Source organism: Pseudophryne corroboree, chromosome 10 (assembly GCF_028390025.1).
Source record: "Pseudophryne corroboree isolate aPseCor3 chromosome 10, aPseCor3.hap2, whole genome shotgun sequence".
NCBI lineage: Eukaryota > Metazoa > Chordata > Amphibia > Anura > Myobatrachidae > Pseudophryne > Pseudophryne corroboree.
The window spans coordinates 64,028,788-64,042,756 of record NC_086453.1 but is presented as its reverse complement, the minus strand read 5'-3'; the positions used below and the strand labels follow the sequence as shown (position 1 = coordinate 64,042,756).

Genomic DNA, 13,969 nt, shown 5'->3' with positions numbered 1-13,969 from the left:
CGCTGCTAGGGAGTGGGGATTGTTGATGCCAGAGGGGGAAGGCGGACTGGCAGCAGGACATAGGGGGTCATTCCGACCTGATCATAGCTGTGCTAAATTTAAAGTTCCGGATTGCAGTAACCATGTAGTGTGCTGTATACCTCACTTGTTCCGGATTGCAGTAGCTCTGTAGTGCGCTGCATACCTCACTTGTTCCGGATTGCAGTAGCCCTGTAGTGCGCTGCATACCTCACTTGTTCCGGATTGCAGTAGCTCTGTAGTGTGCTGCATACCTCACTTGTTCCGGATTGCAGTAGCCCTGTAGTGCGCTGCATACCTCACTTGTTCCGGATTGCAGTAGCTCTGTAGTGTGCTGCATACCTCACTTGTTCTGGATTGCGGTAGCTCTGTAGTGTGCTGCATACTTCACCTGCTCCGGATTGCGGTAGCTTTGTAGTGTGCTGCATACCTCACTTGTTCCGGATTGCAGTAGCCCTGTAGTGTGCTGCATACCTCACATGTTCCGGGTTGTGGTATCCCTGTAGTGTGCTACATACCTCACTTGTTCCGGATTGCAGTAGCTCTGTAGTGTGCTGTATACTTCACTTGTTCCGGATTGCAGTAGCCATATAGTGTACTGCATACCACACTTGTTCCGGATTGCAGAAGCCCTGTAGTGTACTGCATACCACACTTGTTCCGGCTTGCAGTAGCCCTGTAGTGTACTGCAAACCACACTTGTTCCGGCTTGCAGTAGCCCTGTAGTGTACTGCATACTACACTTGTTCCGGCTTGCAGTAGCCCTGTAGTGTACTGCATACCACACTTGTTCCGGCTTGCAGTAGCCCTGTAGTGTACTGCATACCACACTTGTACCGGCTTGCAGTAGCCCTGTAGTGTACTGCATACCACACTTGTTCCGGATTGCAGTAGCCCTGTAGTGTACTGCATACCACACTTGTTCCGGCTTGCAGTAGCCCTGTAGTGTACTGCATACCACACTTGTTCCGGCTTGCAGTAGCCCTGTAGTGTACTGCATACCACACTTGTTCCGGATTGCAGTAGCCCTGTAGTGTACTGCAAACCACACTTGTTCCGGATTGCAGTAGCCCTGTAGTGTACTGCATACCACACTTGTTCCGGATTGCTGTAGCCCTGTAGTGTACTGCATACCACACTTGTTCCGGCTTGCAGTAGCCCTGTAGTGTACTGCATACCACACTTGTTCCGGCTTGCAGTAGCCCTGTAGTGTACTGCATACCACACTTGTTCCGGCTTGCAGTAGCCCTGTAGTGTACTGCATACCACACTTGTTCCGGATTGCAGTAGCCCTGTAGTGTACTGCATACCACACTTGTTCCGGATTGCAGTAGCCCTGTAGTGTACTGCATACCACACTTGTTCCGGCTTGCAGTAGCCCTGTAGTGTACTGCATACCACACTTGTTCCGGATTGCAGTAGCCCTGTAGTGTACTGCAAACCACACTTGTTCCGGATTGCAGTAGCCCTGTAGTGTACTGCATACCACACTTGTTCCGGATTGCAGTAGCCCTGTAGTGTACTGCATACCACACTTGTTCCGGCTTGCAGTAGCCCTGTAGTGTACTGCATACCACACTTGTTCCGGCTTGCAGTAGCCCTGTAGTGTACTGCATACCACACTTGTTCCGGCTTACAGTAGCCCTGTAGTGTACTGCATACCACACTTGTTCCGGATTGCAGTAGCCCTGTAGTGTACTGCAAACCACACTTGTTCCGGATTGCAGTAGCCCTGTAGTGTACTGCATACCACACTTGTTCCGGCTTGCAGTAGCCCTGTAGTGTACTGCATACCACACTTGTTCCGGCTTGCAGTAGCCCTGTAGTGTACTGCATACCACACTTGTTCCGGCTTGCAGTAGCCCTGTAGTGTACTGCATACCACACTTGTTCCGGCTTGCAGTAGCCCTGTAGTGTACTGCATACCACACTTGTTCCGGCTTGCAGTAGCCCTGTAGTGTACTGCATACCACACTTGTTCCGGCTTGCAGTAGCCCTATAGTGTGCTGTATACCTCACTTAACTTAAAGAACCCCCATTCTCTGTCTAATAAAATTTGGCTATTTTTCTCATGACGTACAGTATAAAGGTATTCAGTCAAATTGGTTATACTATGTCATTGTCTTCCAATACCATATGATTTTGTTAGCGTACCTCATTTTACTGTATATGATCACCTTGTCTGACCACGTAAATTATAAAGTTTCATTTAATGGACTAATATTCACCTAGATCCAAATGTTAATGAAGGCTTAATCTTTTTTTAATTCAAGATCCGATTATATTTCAAAAACTTACTTTAAAAAAATCCCTCCAGTACTTTGATCTGAATTCCAATTCTGATTGTTTTCATCACGTTCACTGTCAGTAATTCAGGGAAATATGACCCATGTGATAGAATGATTGTACAAGAAAAAAATAAGATCCAAACAAATGGCAACCAGGTTTTATCAAACCTTCTAAAGCACGTTCTATGAAATGATAGGAAGAATCTGATTGGTTGCTATGGGCAATTTCTCCATTGTCCTCTTTGGAAGTTTGATGCATCTCCCCTGGCCCATCTGCGATGAAGGCCATCTCTCTCCTACTCTGTGCATGAACCAGCCCGGTGCATATGCAGTGAAGTCGAGACTGAAAGTGCTAAAATGACTGTGTATGGGCCTTTTATTTTACCTTTCACTCTTATTTCTCATTAACACCCAAATATGTAAATTGGAATATAATAAGTAATCCCAGGAACCTTTTTTGCATATTCCTAGTCTGTGTGGTCTTTAATAAAAATGGTCAAATAATGACTTAAAATAAAGTATGCAATTATCTCCACCTTATCACCGCTCCCAATTAATAGTGTGGCCGGGACGCTAGATTAATACTCTCTAACTCCGGAGCTGCTCAAGTAATCTAACTCCAGAGGCGAGACCTCAGCTTTAGAGTTCTCTAGGAACTTCTTCTCCAGATACTTTTCCTGTGCAGCTAAAGGGTATATTTACTAAAAGCTTCTAAAACAGACAAGTGATGGTGTTGCCATAGCAACTAGAGATGCGCGGTCCGGTTTTGTTGAAAACTGAACGCAGCCGAACTTCGGATATTTAAGTAGAACCGAGTACCGGCTTGGATCAATTTTGGGGATCTGAGTAGTCCAAGTCCTGAGTCGAGACTTCCCTTGAGTGCGGAACTTGGATTTAATAACCGAATCTCTGGTTTTGGATTACGTGTAAAGCTGGCCATACATCTAAAGATTTATTGTCCTATCTGGCTTGTTGGAACTAAAATGTGGTAATGTATGGGAGCAAATGACAATTGACCATTTGCTCCCAAACACTGAAAAACAGACAAAAATGGTTAAATCAGACAAATTGGTTAAATCCAGAACCAACCAGATCAGACAATAAATTTTTAGGTGTATGGCCATCTTAAGCCCCTCCCTTGTGATTTCAGGTTCCAGTTCACGCAGGAGAGTGTATGGTGAAGAGGGCAAAATGGACTTGAAATGAATGTTATTGATGCTAATGATGCTGTAGGAACAAAAGCAGGTCCAAGTTATATGATTTTACCATTTTTTTTATTTAAAAAAAACCCCCAGATCCAAACCCAAACCCAACACTTCAGGGTGGTTTTACAAAACCAAAACATGAAGATGATTTATAATAACCAAACCCAAAACACAGGGGTCTGCACACGTCTCTAATAGAAACCACTCAGATTCCAGCTATCGTTTCTATATTGCATTCTAGAAAATGATAGACAGAATCTGATTGGTTGCTATAAGTAACACCTCCACTTGCCTGTTTTAGATACCTTAATAAATGTACCCTAAAATAGTTAACAAAAAAGCAAAAAAAAAATCACCTCATAAAAATATTTGTAGATCAAAGTCTCCCTGTGGTGGTGTTCTCTCATTCACTAGCACTATACAATAATCTTACTATGGTACATGCTTATCATATAACACAAGTAATCTTTGATCTGTTAGTTAATAATTATTAGACTCTAGTGTTGAGCTCCAGTTTGTAAGAGCAGTCATAAATGAAAATACTGTGGTGTACGCACTTTGATTGGCTGTTCTGATGATCGTCACATTCATTTCAATGGGGATGACAGGCTCTATGCCTGTGATTCGCAATGGGATCTTGTAGGAAAAAGTTGAGCGTCACAATAATGGTTGTTTCTTCCCCAAGCCATGCTGTGGATGCTAACTGGACAGGAGGGAAACTACATATTGAATTGGTGTAAGTAATCAGAGTGTAAAAGAGGGCTGTGTGGAGGTGTTTAATTTAAATAACATATTACAACATTTAGTGTGTGTTTGTATTAATGTATGTTAGTTTTTTTGTACAGGTGCACTGCAGGTCTCAGCGAATCCTGGCTGATATGGCATCCTGGTATTTGTGGTTGTTCAAGTACCAGCATGCCCTGGCAGCCCTTAAAATTGGGAATGCCAGTGCGTGCTCGGACCTGTAGTTTGCCAGTAAAAAATGTATTTATTCTAAAAGTTAATAGTTTATTACCACCACACCCGCTGCCACATGTAGACAATATTCTAAAGTTACTAAACAATACTGTATATACCAGAGCCGGCCATAGGTATAGGCAAACTAGGCAATTGCCTAGGGCATTTGATATGCCTAGGGGCATCAGCAGCTTCTGCTGATTAAAATGATATGCAGCATGCCTATATTCTGTGTGCAGCATTTCATATGCAGATACAGCCACAGTCTCACACAGTATATAGGCATGCTGCATATCATTTTAATCAGTAGAAGCTGCTTGTGCATTCTAGCCACATAGCAATGCAAATAAGATACATTTTGATTAAAAAAAGGTGCAAGTCGTTAGCATTGAGGCAAGATTTATGAGGACACATCTGTATCCAAGCAGAGGCAGAGGTCACAGTGTTCGTGGCAGTGTGATTGCTGTGTGCATGTGAGTGGGTTGGTTGTGCAGTAGTGTTCGGAATATGTGTAAGGGGCACTATGTGTGTCATTATGTGTATAAGGGCATTAATAATGTGCAGCATATGTGTAAAAGGGTACTACTGTATGCGTGTCTTTATGTGTATAGGGACACTATTAATGTGCAGCAAATGTGTAGGGGGCACTATGTGTGTCATTATGTGTATAAGGGCATTAATAATGTGCGGCATATGTGTAAGGGACATTATGTGTATAAGGGCATTAATAAAGGTTGTCATAATGTGTAAGGCACATTATGTTTATAAGGACATTAATAATGTGTCTCATATGTGTAAAGGGCATTACTGTGTGGAATTATATGTATAAATGCATTACTAATGTGTGGCATTAGGTGTATAAGGTGCTCTACTATGTGGCGTTGCATATAGAAAAGGCACTACTGTGTTGTCTAATGTGAATAAAGAGCAATAGGGTGTGGTGTAATGTGAATAAGGAGCAATTCAGTGTGATGTAATGTGAGTAAGGGGCTCTACTGTGAGGAGTAACGTTTATAAGGTAAAGTGATACTACTGTGGGATGTAATATTAATTATGGACACTATCGCATGATCAAATGTGAATAAAGTTGCAGTACTGTGTGGCGTAATTGGAATTGGGGTTACTATTCTGTGGCCATGCCCCTTGCCAGCAAAAACACACCCCTTTTTGGGCTGTGCGCCAAATGTGCAAACTGTTCCTATTTAAAATATAGGGGGTACAAACACTAAACTAAGGACTGCTATGGGTGAGGGGTGATGGTGCTGGGAAAGAGGTGCAAGGTCAGAGGTGGAACCAGCGGTGGTGCTAGGGGGCACCAGCCAAAATCTTGCCTAGGGCATCATATTGGTTAGGGCCGGCTCTGGTATATACTTTAGTTACAACTCTAATCAAGGATCCTGTGAATGAATGAGAATCACAGGTGGACTCAATAACTATACAGAGCAGGCGTCCCGGTCGCACAGAGCAGACATCCCGGTCAGCGGCGGCTGCTGCCCCTAGGCTGCAGCACCGACCAAAGTGTGCAGGGGGGAGCTAGCCAACAGATATGAACATACATGTGAAGTTGTATGTAATATATGTCCTGGCTTCCTTCCCTGGGGATCTGCAACCGCCGAAGCACGAGACTCAGGAATATGCTGCTCAGCCTGTCAATCATCATTTAGCCTGCCCACAGCCGGGTGTAGTAGGGTATGCCGGCGGCCGGGCTCCCAGCGACCAGCATACCGTCGCCCAACCGCCGGCATACCGACAGTGTGGCGAGCGCAAATGAGCCCCTTGCGGGGCTCATTTATTCTCCCTCCAGGGGGGTCATGAACCCCCACGAGGGAGAATACCTGTCGGTATGCCGGCTGACGGGATTCTGGCGCTGGTATACTGTGCGCCGAGATCCCGACAGTCGGCAACCTGAAGACCACCCCCACAGACTCCTGTGGAACCATCCAATTCACAGCCACTCACACAGGGATCCATGGTCAGCTAGAGAATCTGCACTTGCCATAGAGCTGGAAGTCTGGATGGTGTTCCTGATGGTGCTCCCAATGGTGCTCCTGATGGTGCTTGCAATGGTGCTCCTGTTGGTGCTTGCGATGGCGCTCCTGAAGGTGCTCACGATGGTGATCCTCATGGTGCTCCTGATGATGCTCCCGTGGGTGCTCCCTGTGGTGCATCTAGACGCACCGAGATGGAAATTCATCGCCGCAATAGCTTATACGTGGGCGTCTCAGTATTACACAGATCAGTACTAACATAAGACGTAGAGAGCCCTGTGATAGCAATAAACTAAGGGACACGCCAGGATCAGAGGAAACAGCAGTTTTATTTATTCACATGCATATGGGTGTCTGGTCACAGCTGCGAGCATTACTAATCACCCATCATGACTTAACGAGAATTATTACCTAAGCTAAGCACAGCACTATTTATAATTGCAAGCGTAGAAGAGTTCATGTACAGTCACATAAGGTCCACATGTCAAGGAGACATTATCCACCATTTCCTATACATCTGACCCATTTTAAGAGAACATTTGCTGCGACCTTATCTGTAGTCCTACTGTATGTAAAGCGATACCATTAGCTCATGTGATTCAGTTACACTATGATATACTAGTGATCCCACTAGGATGCAGGCTGGATGCAGAGGTGCGGGGGCAGTATGGTGGTTGCACGCACCTTCGGCGTGCATATGTTTGAAATGGGGGCGCAGTTGGGCGGGGATGGGAGCACGGCCCTACTGGTGTCACTATTGGGGGCAGTGCGGCAAAGCCAGCATCACAAATGGGGGCGTGCCTATCCGTCGACGTCACTAATGGGGGCATGGAGACACATTTTGCCCTTCAAAAATCTGCTAAAACAGTGTAGCGTGAGCACGATATAATGAAGATTAGCTGTTTAAATTAATGTATGTAATAGCCTTCAAGTTCCAGAGGTGCGGGAATTTTGTGCGCGTCGGCCTGTTTTTTTTTTAAAGCAGCAATCAATGATGTTGATGGACCGGCATTATGTGGCTGGGGAGGGCATGATGTGACTGGGGTGGTTATGATGTTACTGGAGTGGGCATGATGTGGCTGGGGAGGGCACGATGTGGCTGGGGAGGGTATGATGTGGCTGGGTAGGATATGATGTGACTTGGGAGGACGATGTGGCTGGGGAGGGTATGATGTGAATATGGAGGGCATGATGTCACTGGGGAGAGTATGATGTGATTGGGGAGGGTATGATGTGACTGGGTGGGTATGATGTGAATGAGAAGGTTATGATGTTACTGGAGTGGGCATGATGTGACTGGGGAGGGCATGATGTGACTGGAGTGGGCATGATGTGTCTGGGGAGGGTATGATGTGACTGGAGATGGTATGATGTGGCTGGGTAGGATATGATGTGATTTGGGAGGACATGATGTGACTGGGAAGGGTATGATATGACTGGGGAGGGCATGATCTCACTGGGAGGGCATGACGTGACTTGGGAGGATATGATGTGGCTGGGGAGAACATGATGTGACTCAGGAAGGAATGATGTCACTGGGGAGGATATGATGTCACTGGGGAGGGCATGATGTGACTGGAGAGGGTATGATGTGAAAGAGGAGGGCATGATGTGAATGAGAAGGGTATGATGTGGCTGGGGAGGGTATGATGTGACTGGGGAAGGTATGATGTGGCTGGAAAGAGTATGATGTGTCTAGAGAGAGGATGACGTGACTAGGGAGGGTATGATGTGGCTGGGGAGGTTATGATGTGGCTGGGTGGGCATTATGTGAATGAGAAGGACATAATGTGACTGGGAAGGGTATGATGTGGCTGGGGAAGGAATGATGTGACTTGGTAGGGCACAATATGACAAGGGGGTATGATGATTTAATATTTACCTCTCCGGATTCCTGCATCTTGCAACTCAGCACTGCACAAATCACACGGAAAATGCGCAACAGCCATTTTCTCAGCTATTTCAACACTAACATAGAAAAACTGCCAGGAAAATGTTCGCCGTCCCATTTCCTAGAGACCTGCACAGGCACAGTAGACTTTGGCACAAAGACAGAGTCTTCAGCCTTTTTCTGCTGGCTAGAAAGGAGGTGGCCTGTATGGAGACTGCCCACAAGCCTACTCCTCTCTTAATACAACCCCGCAGGTGCAAATATAACATTTACACTTTAATGTCCACGGTTTGGACCCCTCTGCCAGCTGAATGGAGCTCTTCCTCCTAAGTGGGAGGCAAGCTCTCCATCTGTGAGGAGAACGTGCCAATGTTTTTGGACAATGTTTTGCAGATGTCTCCATTCTTTACAGTAATTACCAATGAATCGGATTTTGTTGGTAGTCTGTTTGTTTTTCTTGTTGTCAAAAATCAATGTGTCACTGTCAGGTTTGGAGACATGGGGCCAAATGTAATAGAGTGAGAGTTTCAGAAAGTGAGAGATTTGGTAAGGGTTTTTAGTTTTTTTTTTAAAGTGGCAATTATTTACCCTGCAAAACCAGGTTGATCTTGCTGTGTTAATGATTGCCACTTTAAAAAAAACTGTGAAACCTTGCCAAATCTCTCATTTTTTGCAACTCTCACTCTATTACATTTGGCCCTCGATGTATTGCACTTTTAATGAGTTTTTCGCTCTAGTATAACCCCTACTAAGACGTCTGACGGTAAGTTCCACACATTTTGCTGTGTAGTTCTCGTTGTCAGAGCTGTTCCTTTGTAAGCAGAGAAATTCTCCTTTGGGTATATTTCTCATGGTTGCTGGAAGGTGGGCTGGCTTTGCATTAAGGGCCTAATTCAGACCTGATCGTAGCCCTGATACTCAGACATGCGGGGGGACACCCAGCACAGGGTTAGCCCGCCTCGCATGTCAGGCCCGACCCCCCCCTGCAGAAGTACAAAAGCATTGCACAGCAGCAATGCTTTTGCACTTCAGGAGTAGCTCCCGGCCAGCTCAGCTCCTGCGTGCTGGCCGGGAGCTACTCATCGCTGCCCGGGTCCCAGTGGCTGCGTGTGACACCACACAGCCACTGCGGCCCGCCCCCGGCAGCCAAATGCCGCCGTGCTGCCCCCTCCCGCCCAGCGAATGACTCTGCCTGTCAATCACGCAGAGGTGATCGCTAGGCAATGACAGTCGTCACCTGTCAGCCATGCGTTGGCGCACTGTGGCACCGGCGCATGCGCACTTCTGACCTGTTCACTGCGCTGTGATGAACGGCAGCGTGCGATCAGGTCAGAATGACCCCCTAAATCTGCTGTCTGTGGATGAAGTATGAACAGCATCTGAATTGCTGAGTCTTGTACCACTTAACTCACACACATTTATTTGTATATGGAACTGAAATAATCAATAAGCAGGAGTCTAAGATCGCAAATTCTAACTGGCCCCAAATATCCTGTCTACTATCTCCTATATAATAGCCCAGATCTGTGACTCTGTACCTGTGTGTATAACGCTGGGCGTGGTTAGGAGCTCTCATTCAGTTAGCAGCAGGTCTATCACACCCAGTCCACAGCTGATTGGGAGAGAAACGCCCTCCCACACAGGTTACATCCAATGGGAGGCTCTGCCCTTTGGCTTCTGTGTGTTCCCAGAGCAGTATTAACAATGGGGCTGATGGAGCTGCAGCTCTAGACCCACACCCCAAAATAGCCCCACTGCATCTGCAGCAACATACCCTCCAACAATTTACACATAAAAATCAATACAGATTCCAAAAAGGGGCGTGGTCACGGGTAAAGGGACGTGGCAACGCCCCTTTTCCTATACTTTCAATGGAAGTTTGGAGAGCCAGAAATCGGTACAGACCATAAAAAAAGGTACTGTACCTGCCAAAAAGGTACAGCTGGAGGGTATGCCACTGCATCTGCAGCAAGTCTCTGCGCTGTAGATAGGGGGAAATAAAATCCTTTCACTGCAGCGTCCTATGTCCTACTGCCAGTCCGCCTGCCCCCTCCAGCATCAACAATCCCCACTCCCTAGCTGCAGCGCAGGTGGAACAAAAGCTGCTGCAGCTACCGGCATAGATGTGTATGAAAGCGGTGCAGCGGAAGGTTTTCATAGCCCTCCCTGTTCCACATACTCTCTGGGCCCCAGAGCCTCCGCTGCGCGTGAGGTCACAGAAGTGCCTCCCTGCCACAGCCGCGCCCAGATCCCGAGAGGCCCTGACTCCGCAACACAGCACCTGGGCTGCCGGCCTGGAAGCCCAGAGATGGCTAATGTAACGGATAGAGTGGGTGATATCGCCAAGGGTAATGTCTGGAAGCTGAGTCAATGTAAAAGGTGACAGTGCTGTGCAGTGCAGTGGGTGTGCAGTGTCACTGACCCTGCACAGCACTCACACCTTTTACATTGATTCAGAGAGTCAGTTCTGCCAGCCAATCACTATTGTTAGCGCCGGTGTCACAACGCGCCGCATTACAGAGAAGCAGATGAACTAAATAAACTACAGCTCCCAGCAGCCCTTAGCGCCGAAGCATTCCGGCTAAGAGCTGTAGTTTACTGAGTGCATCTTCTTCCCTGTAATGCGGCGCGTTGGGACATCGGCGCTAACAATAGTGACTGGCTGCTTGGCTGCTGTGCGAGTCTCCAGGAGAGCCACTGCCAAAGGGAGGACACCAGCAGCTTCGCTGCTTCCAGGATAAGAAGCATTACCCACCCCTCCCCCACCCGCGGTGGCTCCAGACCCCCTCCCCCACCTGAAGGACCCCCGCTCCTGCCCCTCCCCCACTACCTGCACCACCGCACCCACCCCTCCCCCACCCGTGGCACCACCGCACCCACCCCTCCCCCATACGCGGTGGCTTTGGACCCCCGCACGCAGCACCCACGCACCCTCCCCCACCCGCGGCACCACCTCACCAGCCCCTCCACCACCCGCGGCACCCCCGCAACCGCAACTCCCCCACCCACGGCACCCCCGGACCCCATCCGTCTCTCTCTCTTGCACCTGCCACTCCCCCAACCACAGCACCTACTAGGTGATTAATCAGGCCCTGCGTGCGCTGTTCACATCGTTGCAAGGGGCTTCGACCCTTTAACCATTGCACGCCCTTCGTCCGTGCAATATTTAACCACTCACACAATTATGATTGGAGGTAATACTCCATATAATACAAATATTGCACGCCACAAGGGCGTGAAAGGGATAAGGGGCGTAGCCCCTTACGACGATGTGAAGAGCGCCCATAGGGCACGATGAATCACCTAGCAATATAGTAATTGACGTTTAATTGTATGCATATATGTCTATCACTTTATGGTATATTGTAATAAATCATTTTCCCAATACAGAGGCACAAAGGTTCATATATATTTTTTTGGTACTAGTAACCCAGTGCCATTGGAAGCCATGCATTTCCATGCCATCACATAATATGATGACAAGTAGCCATCAATGGCTGCCAACTTTGCATTGGATGTCCATCGATGGTTACCACAACCGATGGTCATCCCTGTTCTTTCAATGACTGGCCTGTGGGCCAATCAGAACATGGGGTGGGGCTTCATAGGTGTCATGGGCGGAGCTATGCTCTGTGTCCCAGCACCTCGTTAAAAAAAAAAATGAGGGGTACCTTTTTGTAGATGTTTTTTGGCAAAGTCAAATATGGCTTTTGTATTTTTGATAGGTTTGGGCTGCAGAAGGGGGGGTTATGGTTAATCACCAAGCTGGGAGGGTTAGGGTTAGGCACCACCTGGGAGGGTTAGGCACCACCCGGGAGTGTTAGGGTTACGCACCACCTGGGAGGGTTAAGATTAGGCACCACCCGGGAGGGTTAGGCACCACCTGGGAGGGTTAGGGTTAGGCACCACCTGGGAGGGTTAGGATTAGGCACCACCTGGGAGGGTTAGGCACCACCCGGGAGGGTTAGGGTTAGGCACCACCTGGGAGGGTTAGGGTTAGGCACCACCTGGGAGGGTTAGGCACCACCCGGGAGAGTTAGGGTTAGGCACCACCCGGGAGGGTTAGGGTTAGGCATCACCCGGGAGGGTTAGGGTTAGGTACCAAGCTGGGAGGGTTTGGGTTAGGCACCACCTGGGAGGGTTAGGGTTAGGCACCACCTGGGAGGGTTAGGCACCACCCGGGAGGGTTAGGGTTAGGCACCACCTGGGAGGGTTAGGCACCACCCGGGAGGGTTAGGGTTAGGCACCACCTGTGAGGGTTAGGCACCACCTGGGAGGGTTAGGCACCACCCGGGAGGGTTAGGGTTAGGCACCAAGCTGGGAGGGTTAGGGTTAGGCACCACCTGGGAGGGTTAGGGTTAGGCACCACCCGGGAGGGTTAGGCACCACCTGGGAGGGTTAGGCACCACCCGGGAGGGTTAGGCACCACCCGGGAGTGTTAGGGTTAGGCATCACCCGGGAGGGTTAAGATTAGGCACCACCAGGGAGTGTTAGGGTTAGGAACCACCCGGGAGGGTTAGGCACCACCCGGGAGGGTTAGGGTTAGGCACCACCTGGGAGGGTTAGGATTAGGGTAGGGAAAATGTGAGGGGTAGGGGTTTTTTTTGGGAGGGGGGGGGAGGGGGTGCTGCAGGGATTTTGATGGACCGGATGCCGGTGTCGGTACACTGATCGCCGGCTCCCGTCCATCGGCAAATCATACTGATCCCATTTTTACCATGGAAATTATCCTGCGATCACCTACTACTGTTGTCTTCTGTGGATGTCCAGGCTTTTTTTGTGTTGCCAAACACACCGGTACGTTCTCCTTTACTCAGAATGTACTGTTGATTTGGCCAGTCATAAGTGGCCAAATCTAGTCTTAACCAAAAAAACGGGGCTACATATTAAACATCTGTAATTCCTAAACTCGTCCTTTGGATCTGGATGTGAATACTCTCACATGAAAGCTTATGATCTGCACTTAACACCATACTTGCCTACTTTTGAAAAAGCATTTCAGGGAGATTGTGAAAGTAACACCTATCAGCGCAGGCGCATACTGCTACATCGGAGAGGCGTGTCATGAAAATGACTTGCATCCAAATGTAAATGAGCCCCAAAGTTAGTCAAATCTATTTGTTGAAGAAAAGACACTGACATTTTGCTGGAATTGATTATGTATTGTGTTTTTCAAGAGCTTCCATATACTGTAAGTGGCCATAGGGATCATTGTGCCTTATAACCAATGCAAGGAAATAGCACTAATGATCCCATTTGAATGTATCTAGCTCTGATTTATTTCCCCCCCCCCAAGAATGTAATAGCTGCATAATGGGGGTAAGGTGCAATCAGGGAGATTGTTGGACTTTTCAGGGAGTCAGGGAGATTGCTGCTATTTCAGGGAGTCTCCTGCAGAATGAGGGAGGGTAGGCAACTATGCTTACAGTTAACACCCATATTCATTGTATACTGTAACTGAAATATGTTTTGGTAAACCGCTAAATATATATTATCTATTACACTTACACTACGAACAAAGTTTTCTGGTGAAGGAGGGGGTCCTGACTCAAGTGTGACTGCACAGATCCTGTCAGTACAGTAAAGTCTCCTGTTCATGTTGTAGTTTCTGATTGGTGGTGC

General features: G+C 47.9%; 1 protein-coding gene across 4 annotated transcripts in view; it reads left to right on the top strand.

Moving 5' to 3' along the window:
• Positions 1 to 13,969, top strand: part of FLT3LG (fms related receptor tyrosine kinase 3 ligand) — a 262,486-nt gene that overhangs the window by 25,002 nt on the left and 223,515 nt on the right. For 2 of the 4 annotated variants that reach the window (XM_063942471.1, XM_063942470.1), the window contains exon 1: positions 4,096 to 4,247. The exons of 1 other annotated variant lie outside the window; for it this stretch is intronic. In XM_063942471.1, coding sequence (XP_063798541.1) covers positions 4,141 to 4,247 — 107 coding nt within the window. In that variant the 5' untranslated portion in view covers positions 4,096 to 4,140. Of the gene's footprint in view, positions 1 to 4,095; positions 4,248 to 13,969 lie in introns of those variants that run through there. One more of the 4 variants, XM_063942469.1, reaches the window with a different exon arrangement.